Source organism: Falco punctatus (assembly GCF_963210335.1).
Source record: "Falco punctatus genome assembly, chromosome: 1".
In the NCBI taxonomy this organism is placed as follows: domain Eukaryota; kingdom Metazoa; phylum Chordata; class Aves; order Falconiformes; family Falconidae; genus Falco; species Falco punctatus.
Genome location: NC_137580.1, coordinates 19301725 through 19327240, shown reverse-complemented (window position 1 = coordinate 19327240; position 25516 = coordinate 19301725). Strand labels below are relative to the sequence as shown.

Here is a 25516-nt window from a genome sequence, read left to right as displayed (position 1 = left end):
ACATGTATGTTACATCTGTGTATGTTAATGTACTCTAATACTGACTGGATGGGCAACCACGGTATCTACATGAACTTCAAGTGGTTTAATCACAGAGTAAATGGTACTTCTGTAAAAAGAGCAGGTGTTTGGGGATGCTTCAGCTATGAACTAGGTAATGTGTTGAAGAGGAGAAAGGAAAATCTGTTCAGAAGGTTCAAGTATGCGATGACTTAGCTGTCTCTGAGGTTACTTTTGGTTTGTGATTCTGACTTCTGGAGGTGCAGGTTCGTTACCCCTGCTGGTTAACTTTCTGGGAAGACAAAAGAAGTATTCAGTAGTGATTGCAGTCTGAAAGGCAATTTGATATCCCTCCGAGGTTAAGTACTTGGAGATATGTGGGCACGGTATGCTGCCAGCAGTAAGGATATCAAGTTGAGGATCTGGCAAGAATTTAGCTTGCGAATAAAGTTCTGGCTTTCCATAGAAAGCCATGGACAAAGCCATGTTTTAAAGCAGGAGGCAGATGAGAGAATTTGGTGGACTGTAGTATGGGCAGGCCTCAGCAGGGGAGTAGCCAGTAGCTCAGTGATCCTGCTCACTGCATAAATTGTGATGCTTGGTCTGACTGGAACATAGTTTGCTTTCACAGTACTGGATTTTCTTAGGTCAGTCTTAGCACTAACTCCTTGTAGTTTTGCCATTTATGTTACTTTTATTCTCCTAGATATAATAACAGCTCCAAGTATACAATAGGCAGATCACTTATTTCTGATGTGGGCTGCCAGACCTTTAAAAAAGGTTGCTTTGTGAGTGTATTCGGAGATGTGAAAAAAGTACATAAATTCAATGTAGTAGTTACGGTTTAGTTTATTTGTTTTTTAAAAAAACAGTTCTACATCCTCTTACTCCTCTAAAAATTGGCATTATTTTCTAGGATTAAATGTGCGTTTCATTAGGAGACTTCTGCAATAAATAAAATCAAAATAAGGCATAAAAGCAACTACATTAAATCTAAAGAATAGGTTCCAGATACATTTCATGTTACATATGCAGACTTTTGTGGTGCTATTTCCCAGAATGATGCCACTGATTTAAATAAGCTGTAGTATTTGCTCTGCTGCTCTATGCTTCAAAATTAAACCTACTAATTGATTCAAAGTACTCTAAGGTTAGAGAACATTCTAAATGCTTGATGCAACTTAAGGATTTTCTTCCCCTACGAAGCCATTCCCAATTGTATGCTTCATACAGGATTTCGATTTTCTTTTATTTTTTGTTGTCAGCACTGTTCATTGACTTTTTTTTTTTTTTTTCCTCCAGTAGTGTGATGTATTGCAAGAATTTGTGAAGGGACAACGCTAAAGGGAGGAGGAGAGATTTTGTGTGGAACAGTCATAACTGTATTAAATTCCATTTAAATTACTGCTGATTTTAAGTGCCCTTTCCTTTGGCTAACCAAAGAAAACCCATTTCCCTCTCATAATAGAGACAGGCAGTCATGATTCATTTCCTTTATGAATGAGCTAATTATATAAAAGACTTAAACCAACAGCAGGCTAATTGCCAGGTCTAGTGAGATTCATCAGTGTTCTGTTTAGCCAACTTTCTCCTATGCTTTCTAAATGTAACTTTGTTACTTATCTATAAGGAGGTCTGACGTTTAAATTCTGAATGGTGATAGAATATTTTGAGGTATTTTTTGAGGTAAAATAAGGGGATCTCTGTCTTTAAAATTAAGTTCTCAGTTGACTGTAATATTAAAAGCTGTTTCCTTATATTAAGAAATAATTTAGGAAATTGTTTAATGTCACAGTGTTTTCCATGAATTACTGCAGAGACTTGCATGTTGTGATGCATACAAAAATAAAAATCAAACTTAAGCAACAGGAAATAGACTCTGTGTAAGCAAGGTAATGCAGCCAGGATGTTACTTTTTTTATTATTATTATTCTTGCTCACCTCCCAGCCTTTTGTGATGTTCTTTTATTTCTCTGTTGAATGCTGAAAGTTAATTTTGTGTACTTACTGTTAGATACCGTGTTGTTACTTGCTCACAGCTTGCATGTCTTCTGGAATGGGGGCAGAGCTTTGTATTCCATGTGGTGTGCCGGGAGTTTGAACTGGAAAGGCCAAAATCTGTAATAATATGCCAGCATGGAATTGATCGTCGGTTTTGTGACTCTAAGGTAACCTTTCATCCACCTGAATTGCTTGCTGTATTTGCCCAAGTTCTTTGAACAGTGTAGAAATCCAGGCTTAAAGTTATCAAGACATGGAGTATATAGTTATATAGTCAGATTGGATGTTCCCTTTGATACATTATAGCTAATTATGTTTTAGAAATAAAAGTGATTCTCTCTGGATTTTCCTGTGGATATGCAGAGTGGTTTTGTGCTCTGTGAATTATTTTGAGAAACAGTATCCACAGAAGTCAGGCCAAGTTTCTTACCTCCATGGTGGCAATTAAGAGCCAAAGGGCATACTCCAGTGTCCTTTCAGAGACGAAAGTCGTGCTTCCCCTTGTGCTCCTGGCACATGGCCATGGTACTTTTTCATCCCGTATCCTCTGTTAATGAAGCAGTGCTTTGGTGCGAGCAGACAGCTTATAGCTTCTGTGCCCTTTATTTAAAAAAATGGGACTTTTACTAAACTATCATGTCATTGTGGATTCTGCTTTTGGTGCTTATCTCCTGGAATCCCCGTGCATGATCACTTCAAGACCAAGAGAGGGTTGCCCTATGTTAAGTATGGATCCTGGATTTCATCTCTCCACATCCTTCTTGTTTTGTTCCAGTTTTTGTGATGTTCTCTATTAGGAGACATGATTTGCCTTTTGCTGGTGGAAGCCAGGAGAGCCAGCTGGGTCCTGTGATGTGGCTGGACAGAAGAATTAAACATGCACTAATGAAAATGAACCTCAGCACAGAAACACCCCATCTCATACTCATGTTGGTAGTGTAGAATAAGTGACCTTTTCATTGCTCTAGTTTTAGGGCTCAGTTAAACAGAACATAAATAAAAGGATAAGCACAAATTGAAGTAAAACTCCTAATGTAGGTTTAAAACTTTTTTGTTTTTTTCTTTCTTCAGATGAACTGTGTTCCGGGGCCATGCCCAACATCTGATGACTTAAAGTACACTATGACACGCTTAGCTATGGATGGAGCAGACCTGTATGTGGTAGAACATGGCTGTGCCACGAATATAAAGGTAAAAATATTTCTTTTAACAGCGATTAAAATACTTATTTGTCAATAGAGTTCTTTGTATTTTTTGATAGAATAGCTACCTGAATTTATTATTTGCTTACATGCAATGGACTAAGCAGAATTTCTGAAACTTCAAGTGATAAATGGTTGGCTTGGACTCGGCCGGGAGTAGGTTACTTTAGCTTCTGCCTGGTAATTCCATTAATGATCTTGGAAGATGGTAAGGAGGAGTGGATGCCTGCCAAAATAAGAGTGAAAGCTGCAGGACTGGTGTAAAAAATTTAAGAAAAGTCTGGGCAATATAAATCTTGGTGCCTGTATGTGACAGCTAATAAGAACTTGTGCTGTGAGTTAGTAACTCAGCCACTTGAAATGATTGTTATGGATTGCATACAAGTCAGTGCTTGATAACTCATGATTGTTTTATGTGGTACAGCTGTTTGAATTAATATATACCTTTGGTGGAGATGAGAAGAGTGTTAGTGTCACTGACTGAATCTGAAATACTGCATGGTGTATCCAGTGTTCAGAAAAGGATGGGCAGAGAAGAGCTGATATTCTCTCCATTATCCTGTCATACAGGAGAAAACTGGAATAATTTACTCAATATAGCAAAATGTAATTTAAGAGACATTTGAGTTATGGCAACAACAGAAAAGGAGAAAAGTGCTGTGCTGGTATAAGTAACTAGTAGTTATGCTGTCCAATAATAAATTTGGTTTTAAAAGGTAGACTTAACATATAAGGCTTTGGGGGCAGCTTCACATTATGAGCAAGAATCTAATGGAAGGAAAGTGGTAATTATTTTAGACACTTTTAATGGCATGGTATCTTTGTCATTTGAATGGCTTGCTACCTTGTGGCAATAAAAAAAAAAATAAATATGCTTGAGTCTCCAATTCCTTTTGAGTCCAATATTAAAAAGCACCATCACAAATATTAACTGTGTTTGCAGGCATAAATATGAATGGCAGTATTTTCAAAGGCAGCTTAATAACCTGAACCACTCTAGTAAATTATATCCTGAATGTGTTTCATTTGAATTTAAAAAAACAAAACAACCAAAAAAAAAAAGGTTTCCAGTGCTCCTTTATAGTCCTTGACAGAGATGAGAAGTAATAATTTAATATCAACGCTGTGGGTAGCTCTTCCATGGCTGAGTTCTTTTTCAGCTTGCCACCTCCTCGCTATGAAAAGTTTCAAGACTTGATCTGAAGTTTCAGGTACTTCATGGGGACTTTTTGGAGAGGACCCAAGCTGTGCAGGAAACATGGTCCGATGTTTTCAGATTATTTGACATTTGAAGACTAAGCATCTGTGGCAGGGCTATGTCATCTTTTATTAGTGTACGCCAGTGTCAGGGAGGATCCCTACGGTACGGGCAGGTGGGTTAGTTGTACAGTGACCGGTTTCCACAGCTAAGTCGGGGGGTAAAGCAAGAACTTCTGGTTCGCCTTTGGAGAGGGTTGGCCCCTGCAGGTACCGTGCTTTTCATAGGAGAGGGGCAGCCTCATGTTTGGCTTGCCAAAAGTACTTCACATTGGAGTTACACCAAGGCAAGAAACAGTGTGATCATATAAATGTTGCTATAATGTAATTAATGTGGATGTCAGTTAAGGTTTAGGATCTGGAATTTCATGAGTTTTGCAGTGTTTAACATGGTCGTCTTACTGAGATATTTATTAATACAGTTTTGTATTCCAAGTGTATAATCAATGTTTTAGTCTAAGGACATAGAATTACATGTATCCTATCAAATCATATATCTGATTTTGAAAGTTTCAGATTTTTTTGAGTTTAGGTAAAGAATTTAGTAATGATTTTTTTTTTTTAAAGGTTCGTTACAACATCTCCAATTTTTTTGATCCCTTTACAAATGTAGACTCCCAAGTAGAGATTTAATTTATGTTGTTGAAAAACTGGCTGAAACTAATTTCTGAGCTTGCTGCCTTTTGTGTTTATGTGCATGCTTGCATATTAAACTGGTTCTCTGTCTTTTTTTTGGAGAGAATATTGTACTGAGATCTTGCTGGGATGTAGTAGGTGGTGTGTTAACTGGTTTAAGCCTACCCTTTCTTTGTTTCACTCATGATTAATCAGAGTTGATGTTTTAAATCGTGTTTGCAGATGGGTGCTATACGTATTGCAAACTGCAACCTCCACAACCAGTCTGTTGGAGAAGGTGTAAGTGCTGCTATTCAAGACTTTCAACTGAGACAATACGTTGAGCAGGTGAACAACTGCAGAACTGGTCTTCAGCCGATACTAAGGAGGGCATACTGGCTAGAAGCTGGCTCTGTCAACTTGGGGCTCATCACTGCTGACATTGCTTTAGCTGCAGATCATCCTTCTAAACATGAAGTGCAGAGACATTTCTTAGAAACGCATGATAACCGAACTAAGAGGTGAGAGTTACGATTGAAAGAGATGCATTTGAATTTGGGAGGGGGTATAAGTTAATACACTCCTCTGAAGATGGAACTTTGTTTTTTTCTTTGGAGAAGTTTTTTGCTTACATAGCTTATAATTTCTTGTAGTTTTCTTAAAGTATGTTGAATGCTTAGCTGTGGGGTTGGTGACTTGAATGTGCTTGGCCTATATAAAATTGTATGATTTTGGTTCTGTCTGCCTTCCCCTATCCCCCAAAATGAAGATCAGGGAGAGAAGGGAATTGAATTTGTCCTTTCTTCTCAGACTGGACTGAAAACAGACTCAAAAAAGTTCTGAGTCAGCTGATGAGCAGGCCTGGTGTAACTGTGATTTGTGTGCCTCCCCAAAGAGCAGTTGCCTCTGCCATAAGCAGCACACACCAGTGAGGAGAGTTTCAGCAGTGCTTGCCTCCATGCAGAGAGAAGGTGTTACTGTTAGCCTGTGTCGTGGCAAGTGGACATAATCTGTGCCTGAGCCTTGTTGCCTGAGCACTGCAGATACGTTTGTGGCTTGCTCCATTCTGGGGCTAATCCTTCATTTTATGTTTGACGTCTGTGTTTCAGATACAAATCTTACTTACTCCCTTCATGCCAGGTGAAATAGGAGCTTACATGTAAGACAGGGGTATCTTTTAATCTTGTTTTCACTGAATTTAAATGTACCAAGGCTGATGTGATCGTGGTTTTGTTTTGTTTTCTGGTTTTCTGCCTTTGTATAGGTTGTGGTTTTTGTGGCCTGATGACAATTTGAGGAATAAAAGAAGCAAGAACAAATGTGGCTGTCTTGGTGGTTGTCGATTCTTTGGTGGCACGTTAACAGGACTAGATTTTTTCAAACTTGAGGAACTGACACCTTCAAGCAGCTCTGCTTTCTCAAGTACAAGTGCAGAATCTGATATGTTTTATGGGCAGTCTTTACTGCAGCCAGGAGAATGGATAATTACCAAGGAGATTCCTAAAATTTTAGATGGTGAGAATGCATTGTGCTGTAATTTTACTCTATTTTGCCCAAAAGTACAGTTTCTTTACTGCACGTTAATATTTGTAGTCTTTCTGATTATGATTAATGAGTACTACTTGTTGCGTTCTTGTTCAAGTGGTCTTGTAGCGGCATGGGCCCTTCTAAGAGCAGGCAGTAGCTTGAAAGTAGCAAGCAAGCTTTCGTGTGCTAAATTTTTATATTAATGTGCAGCTCCTTTCTGAGTAAAAAGAAGGTTTTTGATTTGCGTCTCTTCTGATTATATAGAAAGCAGCCTACCAAGATAATCTGATGTTTTGCTGCTGTGTTGTTATTAATTTTTTGTTAGTACTTCATGCTAGTATATGTATGCATTTCAAAACTAGGGCTTTCATTTAATGAGGATTTCTGTTTCAGTGGGCAGGGAAGAGACAATTGCGGTTGTATTATCAGATGATTGATTTTTCTTTTCTCTTTCTGACCCTAGGTAAAGCAAATGGTGTAAAACGAAAAGATTGGGATTGCAGGTCTATGGGTATAGAAATAGAAAGAAAAGCACAACACCTAAACCTACAAGTGCCATTGCGTTCCCATAGCTCCTCATCGTCTTCAGAGGAAACTAGTAGTTCTAGCGCTGCGCTCCCCTTGCTCGCAGGTGAGAAGGACAGCCCGTCGTCAGCTACTGAGGACCACTTGGGACAGAAGGAGTTCCTGTCTGGAGCAAAAAGGGAAGATGGTCATGGAAGGTTAGTACTTCCTGTCCAAGTAAAAGTGTAATGCGATTCTTGAACATGCTGTGACAGAAAAACCCCTATTTTTAGCAATATATGAAGTGTCGGTTCTTTCCTAATGGTACTGCTGAAATGCGTTTCCTAGTTTGAATGCGTATTTGGATCCCTGACAGGGGTTGATCACTAGATCTGGGTAGAAGATCCAGCATGTAAGACAAAGCCCTTGCCATCAATGTTTGGGTTTACATCCTCTGTATGTAGGCAGGTGGACTAACAAGTGGCAGGATTTAGTATGTAATCAGCATTATGAAAATAACTGCTATGCTAATAGAAAGTCACAGAACTGCTGAAGCATTTGACAACTTCTGTAATGTAAAAAGAGGAGCATTAATAATAAAATAAGCTAATGAACCTTTAATTTTTGTTTCCAGCGTTGCAGCTGAGGGTGCAGAGGGCAGCCCTGCATCCCCTGGGAACCAGGAACGGCCTGTTGGTCAGTCTCCCCTGAGGTCTCCACTGAAACGACAGGCGTCCGTGTGCTCTACCCGGCTTGGGAGCACCAAGAGCCTCACAGCAGCTTTCTATGGAGACAAACAGCCTGTTCCAGTCGGTGTGCAGTTCAGCAGCGATGTGTCTCGCAGTGATGAGAATGTCTTGGACTCCCCTAAGCAGAGGAGGAGCTTTGGTTCTTTTCCATATACTCCATCTGCAGATTCAAACTCATTTCACCAGTATCGCTCCATGGATTCCAGTATGTCCATGGCTGATAGCGAAGCTTATTTTTCTGCAGCAGAAGAGTTTGAGCCAGTAAGTAGTGATGAAGGTCCAGGAACATATCCGGGGAGGAAGAAGAGAAAAAAGCAAGCTCAGAAAATTGAATATAGTAGAGGGTCTATTTATCACAGCGTGGAAGGGCCCTTAACAAGCACCATCCATGGAGAAATTAATCAAGATGTTAAAACGTTGCCAATTAAGACTCATCCTTCACAGGCTTCATTTGTTTCGGCTCTGGGAGGAGATGATGAGCATGTTGAGAACATGTATATTATGGAATCTGAGAAGACTGTGGAACGTGAGCAAATAACTTCCCAACAGCCTGTAATGGCATGTTACCAAAATTACCTTACACAGTTCCAGGTGATTAACTGGTCAGTAAAGCATCCAACTAACAAAAGAACTTCAAAATCCTCATTACATCGCCCTTTAGACCTTGACACGCCAACAAGCGAAGAAAGTTCGTCATCATTTGAGCAACTTTCTGTCCCAACTTTTAAGGTACGGAAGATGGAGGAAGAAGGAGTAGAGAAAGGAAAAAGAATTTAAAGGAAGTTAAAAATTCTTAGTACACCTGTTGTGTAAATAAAGCTGTGAGAAACGTGAAACTTCACTTGCTTTTAGATAAGGAATAGCTTGGATTTCTGACTTGAGATCATGGGCTGTGTGTCTGAGAGGTTGTGGAAAAGAAAAGATGGAGTTAGAATTCTGTGGATAAGGTGTGTGTTCCAAATTGTCATAATTGTACTTAAAAATGCTGCCTATTAAATGATATGCAGCTGAAGGATATTTATACGAGTTTTCTTGAAAATATATGTTACATGGAACTTCAGGAGTAGTACCTTTAATGCTGATAAAGTATAATCTAGGCTGTAAATGCTTTATTTCAAAGTAAAATTGAAACTGGGATTTAGCAAATGATTTTTGTAGATGTTTGGGCTTTTTTTCTGTCTCATGATGTATGTGATATGAGCATACATGCTTAAGGTGCTGAAATGAAATACATGAAAAATCATGGAAATTTCTTAATAGAAAATAGGTGTCTAAGCTCTGGAATTTAATTTGTTAGTACTTTGCAGCAAAAGCTTTGTGTTTGTGCAAGCCTTTTGTACATTAGTATTTGAAGGTGGTTTTTTTTAAGCACTGTTTGTGTAAAAACTTTGCAATCTCATCTCTCAAGTAGTTTAAAAAAATAAACCTGTGAGTTTTTATATACTAGATAGGAGAATCTGCGTATGAGAGATTCTTTTAAGAAAAAAACTATAAGGAGAATCTTTATTTGAAGATTCCTTGGGTATTTTTTTCATACATAGAAGGAATGTAATAAATGTAATAAATTTCTGTGCACTTTTATCTTAGATTGTTAAACAGGGTCTCACAGCTAATTCATTACTGGACAGAGGCATGCAGCTTACAGGATCAACATCTAAGTAAGTGGAATACTGCATAATGTTATTAGCATATTTTTTTAGAGAACAGGATTTTCCTGATACTCTTGTTAAATATTTTGCCTCTTTCTAGCACTTCCAAAATTTGATTTGTACCTGTAGCTTTCAGTACAGACCTATTATACAACAGAATACTCTCTTCTAAAATGTTTGGTTTTCATCAAAAAGAAAGTACACCGTGAAAGCATTAAATGATTTTACTCGTACTTTTTCAAGATTACGAATTGCAACTTAATTTAAATTAATTTGGAAGGTGCTTATAGCAAGTGTCCATTGCATTGCCAAAAGCTGAACTTGAATCTAGGGAAGGGCTGGGCCTTGCCCTGGGATTCTCTTTGCGTGCTTCCTATGCAGTAGAAGAAACGTGCCATTATATGTAATTTATTAAGAATTAAAATGATACCAGGACACTTCTGTATTTCTTTTACAAACCTGGATTATTCATATGTGTTTAACTTGTTTAGTACACCTTATACTCCTTTGGAAAAGAAGTCTGCAGAAAATACAGATGATGAAACAATAACAGAAGAATGGACTTTGGATCATCCTGTCTTCCAGACACGGACAACGGCGATAGTGGAAGTAAAAGGGACTGTAGATGTAGTTCTGACTCCACTTGTAGCAGAGGCACTGGACAGGTAATTATTTTTATACTTACTACTGCAGTGTTAATTGATTATGCTAAAAATTGTCTAAAATCAAAGCTGTTTTGTTCAGCAAAGGTTTAGGTAGAAGGATTGAATATGATTGATGGAACAGCAGGGTTTTGTACCCAGCGAATTTTAATTCCGCATTTCCCATGGAGAACCTGGAAGAATGTTATGCTGACCTGGCCTTTATATCTGTCAGCACTTAATTTTTTTCTCTGTAGTGTTAATTAAACATTATTGATGGTGTCATGTGAAACTGGCAGTTTAAATGGTCTGTTGTGGGCTTGTTTGCTCTTGCAGGTATATAGAAGCAATGGTGCATTGTGCTAGCTCTCGACACCCAGCAGCAATCGTTGATGACCTGCACTGCAAAGTTCTTCGAGATGCTGTACAGAACAGCAAAACAAGCTTCTCAGAAAACGTAAGAAAGGGAACAAGAAAAACGCGCAAAGATTTGAAAGAATATAGTTTTCTATATTTTTATTTCTATATTTTACATAGAAAACATTTTAATTGAAGTGTTTTGAGATATAGGACCTACATACATAAGGAATACATATTTGTTTTTTAATTTGTGCCTAATGTATATGCATTTTTACGATCAGCTGTTACATGTTACATTTACAGCTGAAATGTTTCAGTGACCAGAAATCTCTTACGTGACTGAAGTGAAGTTTTTCTGTTTTGGAAAGTCTAGTCAGCAGCTACAGTAATTTGCATGAGATCATACATTCTGTTCTTAGAGATTACTATAATTGATATTCTTATGTATTATATTCATAAGAACAATACATTGTTTACTATTTTACAGTAGTTAGGGAGATAGTCTCTGTGAGGTAGAAGAAAGTTCAGACTAGACCTGTGAAAGTACATGTTTGGGTTTGGTGGTTTTTTTGCAGTTAATCTGATACCTTAAAAGAATTGATTTACCTTGACAAGAATTGTATGGTAGTTCTACATAATTAGGAGTTCTTTCTTTCCAAGTTAATGACCATATCTGTATTTTATGATTTCCTAGACTTCACAGTGTGATGGAAGCTATTTACTTCATAATAAGTTGTTCTATGTAAGTTATATATGTAGAATTCAAACTTTCAGCTGAAATGTGGTCATTAGGAAGTTTGTTGCAGAGTGGCACTGCTACACTTATGGATCTAGACCTACCTTATCAGTAAGTGCTACAGTCCTCGTTCTAGAAATCATGGTACGGTGCTTTAAATTAAGTCAGACTCTCCTGCTGCTTCAGTGCTAATAAACTATTCTGTTATTCTTTAGCTTAGTGGCTCTGAGTCTCAGTGAGAATAAACTATTTTTCCCCCCCTCCAAGTTATCTTCGAAGCAGGATATTAGAGGAACAAAAATAGACACTACCACTACAGGAACAACAAACCAGGGACCACCACAGACCAATCTCTCGCTTAAGCAAGATAACGTGACAATTAAAGGTCTTCAGGCCAACGTTACTGTACCAAAGGTAACAACTTTGTTTGGCTTGTTACTAGACATGTGCCTTACAAATTACCCTTACTTTGCATCCCTGTTAGTCCCCCAAAAGCTTAAGCTGAGGCTATGTATTTGTGCCAGAGAAGTAATGTTTTGAACAGGACAGTGTTGTGGAGCTGCTCAACTTTATTATGGCACGTGTGCAAGTTAAATAACAACCAGTATAGGGGTAACTGACTGCCATGTCTTTAAATTATTTTTTTGTCTTCCATGTGTGACAGTTTTATCTTTTCTTTTTTCATTTTACTGAGAAGTATAAGACAAGACTGTATCAGAAATCAGTGATGTATACTTAATGCAACATGTTTTTCTAAATTTCTTTACTCTTTGGGCGAATTTTATGTATAGGTGAACCTGTGTTTACTACAAGCATCTGTTGATGAATCCCCAGGGGTTTCTTCTGGCAAAACCGTGACTCATGTTTCATTAGTAGCTTTGTGTTTCGATAGAATTGCTACACAAGTTCGTATGAATAGGTAAGAATAATACATATCGCTATTCGTGGCTGTTTATTGTGAAGTTAGTCAAGAGACTTACAGTGATGCCAGTTTTCTGCAGTTCTGAAGAGTATTTGAAAAAGTTGTCTTGACCAAGTTATGCAATAAAATGTGTCTTCTGTGTTTTAGAAGTTAGCATCTAATATCTGATTAGAATTGCAGGTTTTTTTAATAAGTGAATGAACTCTTCTGGAATAATTCTTGAACTTTAGTTTTAACTCTTTCTTGCTTTTATGTCATGCAGGATGCAATTACATTTTTCAGTATTTTTCTACCAAAGTATGTATCTTTTATTGTAACAAAGACTTCTTTTTAACACTGCTGTGCCAATGTGACTTCAAAATTTTAAACAAAATTAATCAAATTAAGTATGTCTACCTGAGACTTGCTTAATTGTGGGGTTTTTTTTTCCCTTTATATTCAAAGGGGTATAGTTGAGGAGACTTCAAACAATGCAGAAACTGGGAGGAGTTCTGTCACATTTGATCGTTACATCCAAACCAGTAAAATGCAGCCCCAGTCTTCTGGCTCACTGAGATCCAATGCTGGAGCAGAAAAAGGAAAAGAAATTGCTGCTAAACTGAACATCCATCGTGTTCATGGGCAACTTAGAGGCCTTGACACAACAGGTAAGCCTTTTTTTAAATTGTGGAAATGCCAGTTTTCATAGAATTGACTGGTTATAGTTCACCTTGATCTTGTACTTTGGTTGCTGTTTTTTTTAAACAACATAGATAAAAAGACACTTGAACCTGGAGATTTTGCAGATACTGTAAAAACAAGTTAATGATGGTTATTCTGAATTATTTTTGGTTATTAAAGTGCTAGATTTAAATATAGGCAGAGTGAAAACTATCAAGATGAACTTCTAAGCTGTTTGTGTAGCAAATGGGTTGTGTTGTAAATATTAACATGCACTGGTAAAATTTCAGACCTGGGCTCCCTTCTTCCCACCTGGTCTCTTTTTCAGCTATCATTTTTTGTCACCTGATGCAGGGAGTGAATTATCCTTATTTACTTTCTAAGAAATTCAAGATAGGTATAATGTGCCTGTTGTACTGGCAATTTCAGCATGACATGCTATAGATTTTAAGCTATAGTGACTATGAAACTGAAAATGAGATCTGCCCAATGGTTGGTCGTCTTGTTTGTGTTAAGGAAATTTCTTCAAAAGGCTATGAATTAAATTCAGCTGCTGTAAGTCCTGATCCTGGAAAAGCTAGCCTGGAAAAGATGACCAAGAGTAGACATGGTTTTTGTTAAAACTGCTTTGGTTTTGATGGAACCTGTACCAGTTAATGCTGTGTTTTGCTTTGTCCCATAAAGAATAGGAATGTTAAGGACATGAGGAAGTGCTCTGTGAAGCAAGTGTGATTAAAAATGACACGATAAACAAAAACCCCAAAAAATCCACCACTATGCAAAGATGGGTGAGCAAATGATGAAATTGGAGGAAACTAAAGCAATATAGAGAACATTAAAGTAGCAAACTCCATTTTTACTTGGTATGGGTAGAATCTTCGCACTAGTGTCCTGTGTTAGTTATGCTGCAGGCATTTAAGAAGGCCAAGTAATTTTTGAATTCTAAACAAGAAAAGTTACAAGTTGGGGACAGAGTGTGAGGATTAAAAGGGATATGAATTAACTCAGTGTAGTTCTTTTCCTCAGATATTTTTGAAGCTCTGTGTGTGAGTTGATAGGCAATAGGTTTAAAATTATTTGAAATGTTTCTTCAGAAATGTTACTAGAGGAAAGGATTTATGTTCAAGCTACACCCTAACGTTAAAGAAATCAAGGTGGCATAGTACATCCTTGGATCTTAGACAGCAAAGATCATACTGAATTGAAAACTACCTGGGTCCATATTTTCTTTAGGAATCAGTGAGACTTAGTGTTTGACATCCTCCCAACACAGATATAGACATGCTTCCATCCAAGAAGCCGTCTTTGAATTAAAAGTTAGAACTTTATTTCTAAATTGCCTTCAGGTACGTTATAGCTAATACTAAAAGTGTTTCTACTAAAACATACTATCCAAGAGCACTGTTGGTATCGTTGTCATTTATTGCTATTAAACCTTAAGTACTTATTAGGAATGTTATTTTGGTGAATTAATTTCAGACCAGTTGTCAGTTTCAGATATAAATCTGAAGAGCTTGTCTCTGGACAGCTCAAAACACATGTCTCTGGAACCATGACTCTACAAAAAGACAAAAAGAGGAATGTGTTAGGATTGGGAATGTCTCAAAGCTTTAACTTTGTGTTGCTCGGTCCTTGTTTTTTTTGAACTTAAAAATTACCCAGCTCATGTTAAAATACCAGGAGCAAGGTTTTTCCTCCTTCTTGATGATTCTTTTTTTCTTGTTCATTCTTGAATTTTATCTTTTTTTTTCTCCACCCAACCCCCCCTCCACCACCCCGCAACCCTGTCTGGGGAATACTAAAGGGACAACGCTCCCAAACCACTGTAAACTTCAGAGAGCTATTCGAAGATGTAAAGGTTTTTTCAATTTTGTAAAAAAGTGGTAACTATGTTTGTTTTCACAGATATTGGAACTTGTGCAATAACAGCTATTCCTTTTGGGAAATCAAAAGTTCTTTTTACTTTGGAAGAGTTGGATGAGTTTGCTTTTGTGGATGAAACAGATCAACAAGCTGTTCCAGATGTAACTCGAATTGGTCCTAGTCAAGAGAAGTGGGGTTGGATAATGTTTGAGTGTGGAATCGAAAATTTAACTATAAAAGGTAAAGCTTATATAGGTTTTATTTTATTTTATGAAACTGCTAACAATTCTATTGTTAGGTCTTCTAGTCTAGCAATTATTTGATTGGAAATTGCTGAATATAGGTGATACTAAATAATACATGTCTGTTGTAAATATGTCACATAGTAGATTACAGAATAAAGGATCTTCTAGTAATCAATACCATTTATAACAGCATATGAAATAATTCCATATAAACTGGTTGCTGTAGCTTCTGAAAGAAGAGTGAAGGCAGAAATTGATACTTTCACTGAAATCCTGGCCTTGCAATCATACCCACAGTAAGTGTCTGCATGTGGGGCCAGAGTTTTGCTTTGAGAGGGGAAAGCTAGCTTGAGAAAAAAACCCACCCAGCATATATGTATTTTCTGTCATCCAAATTAGTCTTTCCAGGGAATAGCGTTTCAAAACAGTCTTCATCTGAGTACTCTTCATCTACTTGGAACAAACTATCAGAAGCTCAACAACTAGCTGTTAAATTGTTATACAAAAACTGTAGTGAAAAATTGTTGTGTAAAATGCTAATGCATCTTATTTAACCGAAATCCTATGTATTTCTCCTCTGAAGTGCGGATCTTTTCTGTGGGATGTAACTTAGATGTTTATACACAGCAAACGTTTACAGTCTTGGTATGTGTGCTTTTACAGGAGGAAGACAATCTGGAGCAGTATTGTATAATACGTTTGGGGTCATGGGTAAATCAAGAGATACAGAGAGGGGTGGATTGCTTGCATCAAATAACTCTTCTGATTCTCCAACTGGCAGTGGTTACAATACTGATGTGTCTGATGATAACCTTCCTTGTGACAGAATAAGCCCCTCTTCAGATATTAATGGAAATTCAGTTTCGGATGAGCAGGTGTGTACATACTATGCAGAAATGATTGGTGTTGGGTTGTTTGGGTTTGTTTCCAGAGTGATTAACATTCTTCATAATAAAATTGAAAATTTAACATGTCTCGTTGTGCTAATTGCATTCATACTGTCTACTACACTAAACTTTAAGCTTTCTGCAAGGTCTCTTGGTATTGTCTTGGGAGAGTTGATGGACAGCATTAGTTTCTTTTTCTTTGCATAAATGTATATGAAACTATTTCTTATGAGCAGTGCACAGTATGGTATGTTACCGCCTTTAAGTGTAATCACGTTGGAAAACAATTTCACTTTTGACTATGTGTTTCCTTTTTTTAAGGATGAAGGGGTTGAATCTGATGATCTAAAAAAAGATATACCCTTGATGCCTCCTCCCCCTGACTCTTGCAGCATGAAGTTAACAATCAAAGAAATCTGGTTTAGTTTTGCAGCCCCTACCAATGTGCGCTCTCCAGCCCATATATTTTCAAGGTATAATTTTACCTGATTTAAAAGAAAGAAGTTACAGTTCCGCTTTGTTACATTGCAGTTGTATTGGTAGATTCTGAAGGTAATTTCAATAATTCTTGAAACTTAATCTGGAAATGAAAAGTTTGGATTTTACATATATCACAGTAACTCTTGCTTCAGTTTTTTATTGTGGTCATCTATATGGAAGTGTTGCTACAAATTTTTTAGTTAGATATGATTAAAAAAAGAAAGATAAAAAAAAAGCCAACAGAAAACTTCCAGTAAGACTGAAATGTATGAAGGAGAAAGGTAGGGGAGGGTATCTTTTTTGAGTAGGAGAGATGCTAGAGAAGAGAACCACTCGGTGCTTTCGGTATTCAGCCAGATGCTTAACCCATGATCTTACTGCCACTGCAGGATAAAGTTCAAGATTAATCTTTCTAAGATATTTTTTCATGTTGTTTTTGTAGAATAAGCCAAATATTCACATCTGTCAGTAGTTTAAGATCAGTATGGAGCTATAAATTGGAAAATACTCTTAGTGGTTTCTTGTCTCGGTGCTGCAGCAAAAGCCCTGCATGATGCAATGTGCAATAGTTAATGTGCGATTTAGTCAGTAATGGGAGTTTCAAACTGTGATTTCAATAGGGAATACAAATGGGAAAAGGAGGGAGTAGCAGTAGCAAGAGTGGTTGCAATTACAAGTGTGTGACTGAGTAAAACATAACCTGCCTTAGGTACTTTTTACCAGTTCTTATTTTCTAGACAGTAAGTCTGTATTTGTTACTTTCTAACATTGTTCTGTCATATTCCACCTATTTGAACGTAATTTATAATAGCATTAGAAAATCCTGCTAATCGCTGCTGCTGGACATGAATACCTAATTCTTTTTGTTTTTCTCAACAGGCAGCTGAACCTGCTGAGTACAGCCACACCTGCCGTTGGTGCTTGGCTTGTACCCATCGATCAGGTGAAATCATCATTAAATAAACTGGAAACGGAAGGAACCCTGCGAATCTGTGCTGTTATGGGTTGCATTATGACAGAAGCTTTAGAGGTAAGAGGCCTTTTATAAAAGCAGTAGGTATATTGGAACAGAGCAGTGTCGTATGTAATATGTATTTGTTTGGGATTATGGATATTTTCACTGACAAACTTAGAGCACCTTTTATGATTTTTTACATCCAGAACTGGTCACAAGAACTCACTACTTGTACTTTTTGTACACGATCTAAATTTCAGTGGAAAAAAAATTTGCTCTTACTAGTGAGGAAGTCTTGTGCTTCTTACAGGAGTGTGTCTCCACGTAGAATAACTGGAGATTCTACCTTTTGAAAGGGAGGAGTGAGAAACATGGCTGTAGCGTCTAATATAATTCATGAAACATGAAAGTGTGTTGAATTATGAAATATTCAGGGTGTATTTCAGGAGAAAATGAGAATTTCTGTGCCCCTGCAGTGTATTGAATCATGGTGTTTATTGGACCTGCTTGTTAAAGGAAGGGGGGGCAAGCATTGCGAGGGTGAAACATCCTAGCAAGAAGCACAAAACAGACAAAATTTTTTATTGAAAACTAGGATTGGTAGAACTTTTGTAACGCATTGGGTGTTACTGTGATTTGCTAAGGCGCTTTCTTGTGTGTAGGCAGTTTTCTGCTGGTCGTTTGGTTGGCACCATCTAGTGGGAAGATTTTGAGGTGATACCCGTTCTGGGTGAGATGCTGTCTTGCATCTTAAGATTGATGAGCTTAGGGTCAGGCTAGTTTTCTTCTGTACTCAAAAATCATCCTTTCAAGCAGTCTCTTACTGCTAACTCTCTTATTTCTTTTCCTACTCTTTCTCTAGCATAGAACCAAATTAGAAATGTACCTGTTTTTTTTCTTTAACTAGGAATAAACAGTTCCTTTGAAAATTTCATCTATGTGTATGTCTGTTAATCCAGAAGTAACTTTACAAAGTCTGCGATTTGAATCCAGCCTTCTGTTTTATTACTTAATATAAATAAATAAGCATCAGGTATGATTTTTCACATACACTAGTTAAGATATGGTGGGTATCCATGTGACAAGTCTTGGTTGCAGAAGTTCAAAATGAGGTTAGAAACTTGCTGTACCATAGGTGAAATCTTGTAGTTCATACGTGGATTCTGTTTGCAAGTATGTTCATATGTGAAAAATTGTTACATTTTATTCTAGAATAAAAGTGTGCACTTTCCCCTGAGAAGCAAGTACAACAGGCTTACCAAAGTAGCCCGCTTCTTGCAAGAAAATCCTTCTTGTTTACTGTGTAATATATTGCACCATTACCTTCATCAAGCAAATTACTCCATTATTGAGGATGCCACCATGGTGAGTTACCGTGTGAAAATGGAAATAGCTCAGCGCGTTAGTTTCAAATGTACAATTCTAATGTCTTAAATTACCTAACAGTTTAAGTAAAGTTAACAAGCAAGAAAATGTAACCCAAACTTGTATATATCCTTAGATCGATAAGTAGATATGGCTTACCTCATTTCATTTTCTTTCAGATCTGCTGGTTTTGTTGTGGCCTGTGTATATGCATAATTTTTATCAAGCTATTTCATTAGTAAATACATGAGAAATCATAAAGCAGAAAGGCATATCTTTAAAGTTGTTCATGGCCTTTGTATCAGATTTCATTTTTCTTGAAGAAAACAGCAGTTATGTTGAGTAATTAATAGTAAAAGTTTGCATCTCTAGTTTTAAAATTGAATACATCTCAATTATTAAGGCAGGTGCATGCACTGATTAACTTCTTCAAAATTCTCTCCTCAGCACTAGTTTTCACGTCTTTTAGATATACTTGGATAATGCAGGCAGTTTTAAAAAAAGAGCTAGAATTGTGGAATTGTTAAGGCTTAAGAATCTAATCTTTTTCCTGTTGGGTTTAGAACGTAAACATCTGATTGTAGTGGTAAATCATTGTTTCAACAAACATACTAGGCATAAGGAGGAGTGTTTCTTCCCGATGTTGTGTCATTTTTATAATCCCATTCTACGGGTGTCAGACTTAAACACTACATTTTCCAAAGTATCCAGCTGAGAGCCCAGTGATCAGAATTAGCACAATTTGTGGCATAAGCAGCAGTTTGATTAGTAGCCAAAATAAGCTTTTTTATAATTCAGTGATGTAATCAATACAATCCCTATTTTTTGCCTCAAATTTCTGTTTTAAAATCCTGCTTACCAACAATGGAAAAAACTTAATCTTTTTAATTTTGGTTCTGTTTCTATAGAGAATCCACTGCTGTTATGAATTTCAGTCAGTAATTCAGAGCTTTATAATTACTTAAGTACTTTTAGTTTTGTATTGAATAAACCTTTTTCCTCCTGTTCTTTATTTTTGGCCCCTCAGGCTAGATCCTCAGGCCATGTAGATGAATGTATTTACTGTGTTTAGTGGAGCTATAATTTTTATCTGTTAGCACTATGGTTTCTTCGGTCTGAATGGGTGCTGTGTGGTGCCAGCATAAAGATTTAAGGGAATTCTGACTTTCCCCCCTGCCTCAGTTTACTTTAAAATGCTGTGATACATGTGTGTGTGTTTTTTTTTTTTTTTTTTTTTAAGAGTGATGGCCTTCCTGCCTTAGTAACCTTAAAGAAAGGTCTAGTTGCCTTAGCAAGACAGTGGATGAAGTTCATTGTGGTGACCCCAGCTTTTAAAGGAGTCAGCCTACACAGACCAGCTCAGCCAGTGAAATTGCAGACAAATGCCTGCCACGAGCATGAGGATGGACTGGGATTAGACAACGGAGGGGGTCTTCAGAGCGACACAAGTGCTGATGGAGCCGAGTTTGAATTTGATGCAGGTATTTTTGTGTTCTTCTCTCTCCGTAAAAATTCATAGGGAGAAGTGGCTCCTCTCAGAGAATATGTATCTTCTTTAGCTTTAATGCTTTAAATACAGTATATTTTTCTTTTTTTAGAAACATCAAAGTTCTTTTTTTAGAATCATCTTCATTTTGAAGCTGCTGCTAATTATAATTTTAGCATTATGATAAATATTACTTGTTTGGGGAAAACCAAAACAGGAGATTTATCTTTCTTCACATGCTTTTTCTTGTTCTTTACTGCACAAAATACATCAGCTTAATTATTTGCTAGCTTGGAATTAGGATGTTGTTCTTTTGACTGTAGTTAAGAATTGTAACATGCAATTCTATGAACTTTCCCAGGAATAACTTCAAACCTGCCTTCTTATTTGGTCTTTGTGAAAATACATTTTCTTTTTTTTTTCCTCCCTCATTTTTACTACTTATTTCTGGTATATTTCTGTTGCCAGCTTACACACTGCCGATTTAACAAATGCTACTGATTTAGCTCTGTACTGAATACACAGCTGACTGAAGTAAGAACCACAGAAATGGAGGGCATAGATAGATACATGTTGGAGCACTCTTTTTTTTGCTGCCTTGAGGCGACTCAGTTATTTTGTGATTGTAGCATGTGTGTAAAGTGCTGCTCTTCTCAGGAATACGTTTATGTTTTTCTTTTCTCATGTAAAAATTACGTAACATGGAGAAAAAATATTTTTAAAAAATCAGGAGGAGAATCCGCTTTTAGTTAAAAGCTAGGCAGCAGTTATCAGCTTAGAGAGATGTTTGTGTGTGAAACTAGTATATAATCATACTGTATGATGGGAGTGTTTGCCCCCTCCTCCAAAATACGTGCTTTGGTTGAGCAGAAGCAGACTTTTAGAGCCAGTGATGTATTGTAATTGCCCCCCCCGCCTTCCTGTATATTATTCTATTTTTCCACTAAGAATTTTGGAAGCAGCAATTTTTCTGCCTTGTATACATTCACTTACACATGGAATTCATGCAAATGGAAGCATCTTAATTAAAAAAATGATAAGTCATGCCCAAGTCAGCAAAAGAGATTTGGCAACTTTCTTTTGGATCTGTAGCACAGAGCAACAGTTGTATGTCATTAGAAGGACAAAAAGATTTGTACTTGGATTAGTAAACAAAATCATGTCTGAGATTTTCTTACTTGTCTTAAAAGTCCCTAGACAGCTGTGTGGGGGTGTGTGTCAGAATTTGGAAGGTCATGAATGCTTGCAAATAAATGTATCTAATAATAGATAATCTTGGTCCCCCATATATATACAAATGAGAAAAATTTTTTGCTTGGTTCCAGCTACTGTCAGTGAGCATACAATGCTCTTGGAAGGAACAGCGAACCGCCCCCCACCTGCTGGCAGCTCTTCTGGGCCTGTAACTGGTGCTGAGATCATGAGGAAATTATCCAAGACTCACACTCACAGTGATTCTGTTCTGAAAATAAAGGTAAGTTTCTTGTGCCATGCACAGCAGGGGAAAGTGATTTGTAACTATAACTAACTATAACTGTAGCACGTGGGAGGTGTGCTCCTTACCTTATAAAAGTGATGCTTAATCAGTTGACCTATATTCTACATCTGTTCTTTATTGTTTTTCTTGCCAATTAGCTTCAGAGCCATGCTTAAAAACAATATATATGTGCGTTAGCTTTTATGACTTTTCATATATTTATGTAAGCAGGAATGAGGATTTAACTGTTGTTACACAAAATCTAAGATTGACAAAGCTCTTCAATAACTTCTAGTAATATTAGTGTGGGGTTTTTATTCTACAAGCTGTTCAGAAAACTGCAAGATTTTATTTTTATCTCTACTTTCTGAGCAGGAAGAGTCTATGAAAGCTGTGCATTAGGTTTTTTTGGTTTTCTTTAAGTAATTTGTTGTCATCTGTGTATTAGGGAGTTTGGTGCCTTGTACTGGTTCCTTTTTTAGCTGTGTTTTTTCACAGGGTTTTTGAGATTGGAAGTGACCCCTGTAGGTCACCTTGTCCAGTCCCCCCGCTCAAGCAGGGCCACCCAGAGCCAGTTGCCCAGGATTGTGTCTAGATGGCTTTGGAATATCTCCAAGGATGGAGATTCCATAACCTGTGACAGTGCTCAGTCACCCTCACAATAAAAAAGTGATGTTCAGGAGGAAACTCCGGTGTTTCAGTTTGTGCCCATTGCCTCTTGTCCTGTCACCGGGCATCACTCAGAAGGGCCTGGCTCTGTTGTCTTTGCATTCTTCCTGCAGGTATTTACACTTGTTTTGTTAGTAAGATCCCCCCTGGGCCTTCTCTTCACGAGGCTGAGCCAGTCCCAGCTCTTTCAACCTTTCCTCATAGAGGAGATGTTCCAGTCCCTTAATCTTCTGAGGGGCCCTTTGTTGGACTCCCCCCAGTATTTCTTTCTTGTACTGGGGAGTCCATAACTGGACACAATACTCCAGGTACAGCCTCACCAGTGCCAAGCAGGGGCGTAGGATCACCTTCCTTGACTTGTTTGCAGCTTACTGCCTAAGGCAGCCCAGGCTGGGCAGCCCAGCAAGGGCACATTGCTGCCTGACATTCAACTTGGTATCCACCAGGACCCCCAGGTCCTTTTCTGCAAAGCCGTTTTTCAGCTGGTCGGACCCCAGCATGTACTGGCGCATTTGTCCCCTCTAGCAGATACTCACCTACTACCACTTACTGCTCCCTCCTGCTCGTCTTGGATGGTTTAGGATTAAGTGGCCCAGATGCTTTGCTCAAGAACAGATCTGGCTGCTCTTCAATTTGAGGGCAGAGAACCTCTTTCACAGTGTTAAACCTTTGGGTGGACCAGGAGCCTTCCTCTTGGTGCCAGAAGTCCCCAGCTTCTGTTCTTCACCTTCCCCAAAGGCTGCACCTACCGTTACACTAAGGATGGGGTTTGGTCTTCAGACCATTTGGTCTTCAGACAAAGACCAAATACCAGCAAGGTTTGTATTTAGTGATACGCGCTCTTCCTTCTGCAAACTTGCTTTAGATGAATTCTACACATCTGCAGTTCCATTTTGTTACTCGTTTGACTTTTTAAACTGTTTTTACACACAAGATTATTTTAATACTTGAGAATTCAATAGCACCTTTATGCGTGATAACCATACGGTGTATAACCTGCCCCAAACGAAGTGCTACTTGTCCAAAAGTTTGTGGGAATAAGAATTTTGTTGTTACTGTGTTCTGATCTCGTATTCAGACCAAATGTCACATCCTTTTTGCAGTTTATGCAGTACTTCATTAGTTTCTTTGTTTTCTCCACAAGGGTATACATCCATATCATTCCTTAAGTTACACTAGCGGAGATACAGCTACAGATTCACCAGTGCACGTTGGCCGTTCTGGAATGGCAGTCAAAGAAAGTCCAAGAAAAGAGAGTCTGCTCAGCTATCTTACTGGGAGTTTTCCTAGCCTGCATAATCTTTTGGAAGGGACTCCTCAAAGAAGTACCACTGCAGTTAAAAGTAGTTCTTTAACAAGAACAGGTATGATGTAGCATAAGTAAGCTAAAGCAAGGGGAAGGGAGGATTGGTTTTATTTTCATGACTTAGAAAAGTTACTATATATTCACTATGAGTTATCTTTTCTGTTTAAGACCCCACCTCCCTCCTCCCAAATAATTGTATTTTTTAATAGCAGTTCCCAAACATCACTGCACCATACCATTTTATTTCCTAGAAGCAAGCAGCGAGTACATTGGGTTGGGAAAAGAAATTACAGCTAACAAAATAAATAAAGTATTTTCCTTTTAGTTAGCCTTACTACTTTTTGAGTATAATACGTAATTACTTAAGTGAGTATTTTTCAGTGAATAAGGAAATGGAGTGATCATTCTGTATTTGTCATTTTTTTTCTTGACCTTTTAAGTAGCTCCAAAAGTGGACTAAAACGAATGTCCTAGTACTTTAGTTTGTGTATAATAATTTGGAGATTTTTAGTAATGGTCTTTTGAACAAATGTGTTTTGTAGAAGCTTGAAATACATACATTGAAATTTTTATGTTCTATGTTACTGTCCAGAGTGCATTGTTATGATTTATAGAAAGAAAAAGAGATTTAACTTTGCTGCATTTTCTCTAAAACCTCTCTCCTTTGCTGTCAGGGAATGAAATATTATTCAGAAAAAAAGGTATTTTTGTTTCTTAATGACTCCTTTCCTCTAATTAATGTTAGAGATGAACAAATGAAAAGGTGCTTGTAGTGCAACATCCATTTAGCGTCATAGTATAACTTCCATGGTAGCACCTGTAGTGCTGCTTGACACAATTTACTGCAGTAAACCTTGAGAAGTAGGCTTACTTTTATAGTAAATAGATATTGTCAGTAAAATCATGCTGCATTCCTGGGTTTTGCTGACTTGGATATGACAAATGCTAAAGCTCTTCTGTTTTGTCTGTATAGGAAATACTGTGGCCACAGACATGTTATCTGAACATCCTTTGCTGTCTGAACCATCTTCTGTGAGCTTCTATAACTGGATGTCAAATGCTGTGGGCAACAGAGGAAGTGTAGTACAAGAAAGTCCGGCCACAAAATCTGGACACAATAGTCTTCCAACAGGTATTGTTAATTACAGCTGAATTTAAGAGATGACTCTGGGTTGGCTGTTCCTGTGTTGGCCGCTTTTTTCTGTAAGTAAGTGAGCAGGTGACAACATACATACTATTTGTGGGACTTCTCAGCAAACCGGAAAATGAACAAATATGATTTAAGCAGACCTGTTGTTTTCATTTCTTGCACCCTGCCTCCAAAAATTCAGGTTTTTCTTACATTTGAAAATGTAAATGTAACTTCCAAAACCATGTGTAGGTGTCAAAAGCTAAGCCATAAGATCATCCTCGGTTGCAGAGTTCCTTGGGTTTTGTTAGTTATTCTTAATCTGATTTGCATATGCTGTTTTTGTGATAAAAATTTTGTACATTGGAATCCTTGCTCTTTCTCTGTTCAGCTTGAAACTAACCATGTGTTTTGAAAGTAAGTTCCTCGGGAACTGGAATGATCAGCTGGTGTAAGGGAATGGAGAAAAGAAAATACACATTACTGAAAATCTTAAGTGTATTAATGAAGCAGATACGTAACAACTTCTTGAAGCATGTTTATTATTCTTGTAAGCCTGTCATCATTCATAATCTTCAAATGTGTGTCTCTTAACTTTCTTTTCTAGTGACACTAAATTTGAATGTTTCCTATATTAACGGTCTTTCAGCTGTAATACATTAATCTTAGGCAGTAAGAAGTTTTTTCAGTTTGTTTTTAATATTGAACAGATATTCTGATCCTACAGAACATCTTTGTGCTTTACGTGTATGTACATATGGTGTGACTACTCTGTAAACTGGAACATGTTTCTCTGCAGAAAGAATCACAGGGTAGAAGTATAGCTTTCAA

The 25516-nt window shown here is 37.5% G+C and overlaps 1 protein-coding gene across 10 annotated transcripts in view; it reads left to right on the top strand.

The window, feature by feature from the left end:
* Positions 1 to 25516, top strand: part of BLTP1 (bridge-like lipid transfer protein family member 1) — a 133141-nt gene that overhangs the window by 54352 nt on the left and 53273 nt on the right. For all 10 annotated transcript variants that reach the window (XM_080373531.1, XM_080373532.1, XM_080373538.1 and 7 more), the window contains exons 23-43: positions 2040 to 2168; positions 3073 to 3192; positions 5319 to 5596; positions 6340 to 6590; positions 7066 to 7324; positions 7741 to 8584; positions 9443 to 9513; positions 9996 to 10169; positions 10482 to 10602; positions 11509 to 11655; positions 12033 to 12160; positions 12608 to 12810; positions 14729 to 14926; positions 15595 to 15806; positions 16140 to 16291; positions 17178 to 17328; positions 18466 to 18618; positions 19859 to 20099; positions 21430 to 21578; positions 23395 to 23614; positions 24530 to 24688. In XM_080373531.1, the coding sequence (XP_080229657.1) occupies positions 2040 to 2168; positions 3073 to 3192; positions 5319 to 5596; positions 6340 to 6590; positions 7066 to 7324; positions 7741 to 8584; positions 9443 to 9513; positions 9996 to 10169; positions 10482 to 10602; positions 11509 to 11655; positions 12033 to 12160; positions 12608 to 12810; positions 14729 to 14926; positions 15595 to 15806; positions 16140 to 16291; positions 17178 to 17328; positions 18466 to 18618; positions 19859 to 20099; positions 21430 to 21578; positions 23395 to 23614; positions 24530 to 24688 (4360 nt within the window). The remainder of the gene's footprint in view (positions 1 to 2039; positions 2169 to 3072; positions 3193 to 5318; positions 5597 to 6339; positions 6591 to 7065; positions 7325 to 7740; positions 8585 to 9442; positions 9514 to 9995; positions 10170 to 10481; positions 10603 to 11508; positions 11656 to 12032; positions 12161 to 12607; positions 12811 to 14728; positions 14927 to 15594; positions 15807 to 16139; positions 16292 to 17177; positions 17329 to 18465; positions 18619 to 19858; positions 20100 to 21429; positions 21579 to 23394; positions 23615 to 24529; positions 24689 to 25516) is intronic.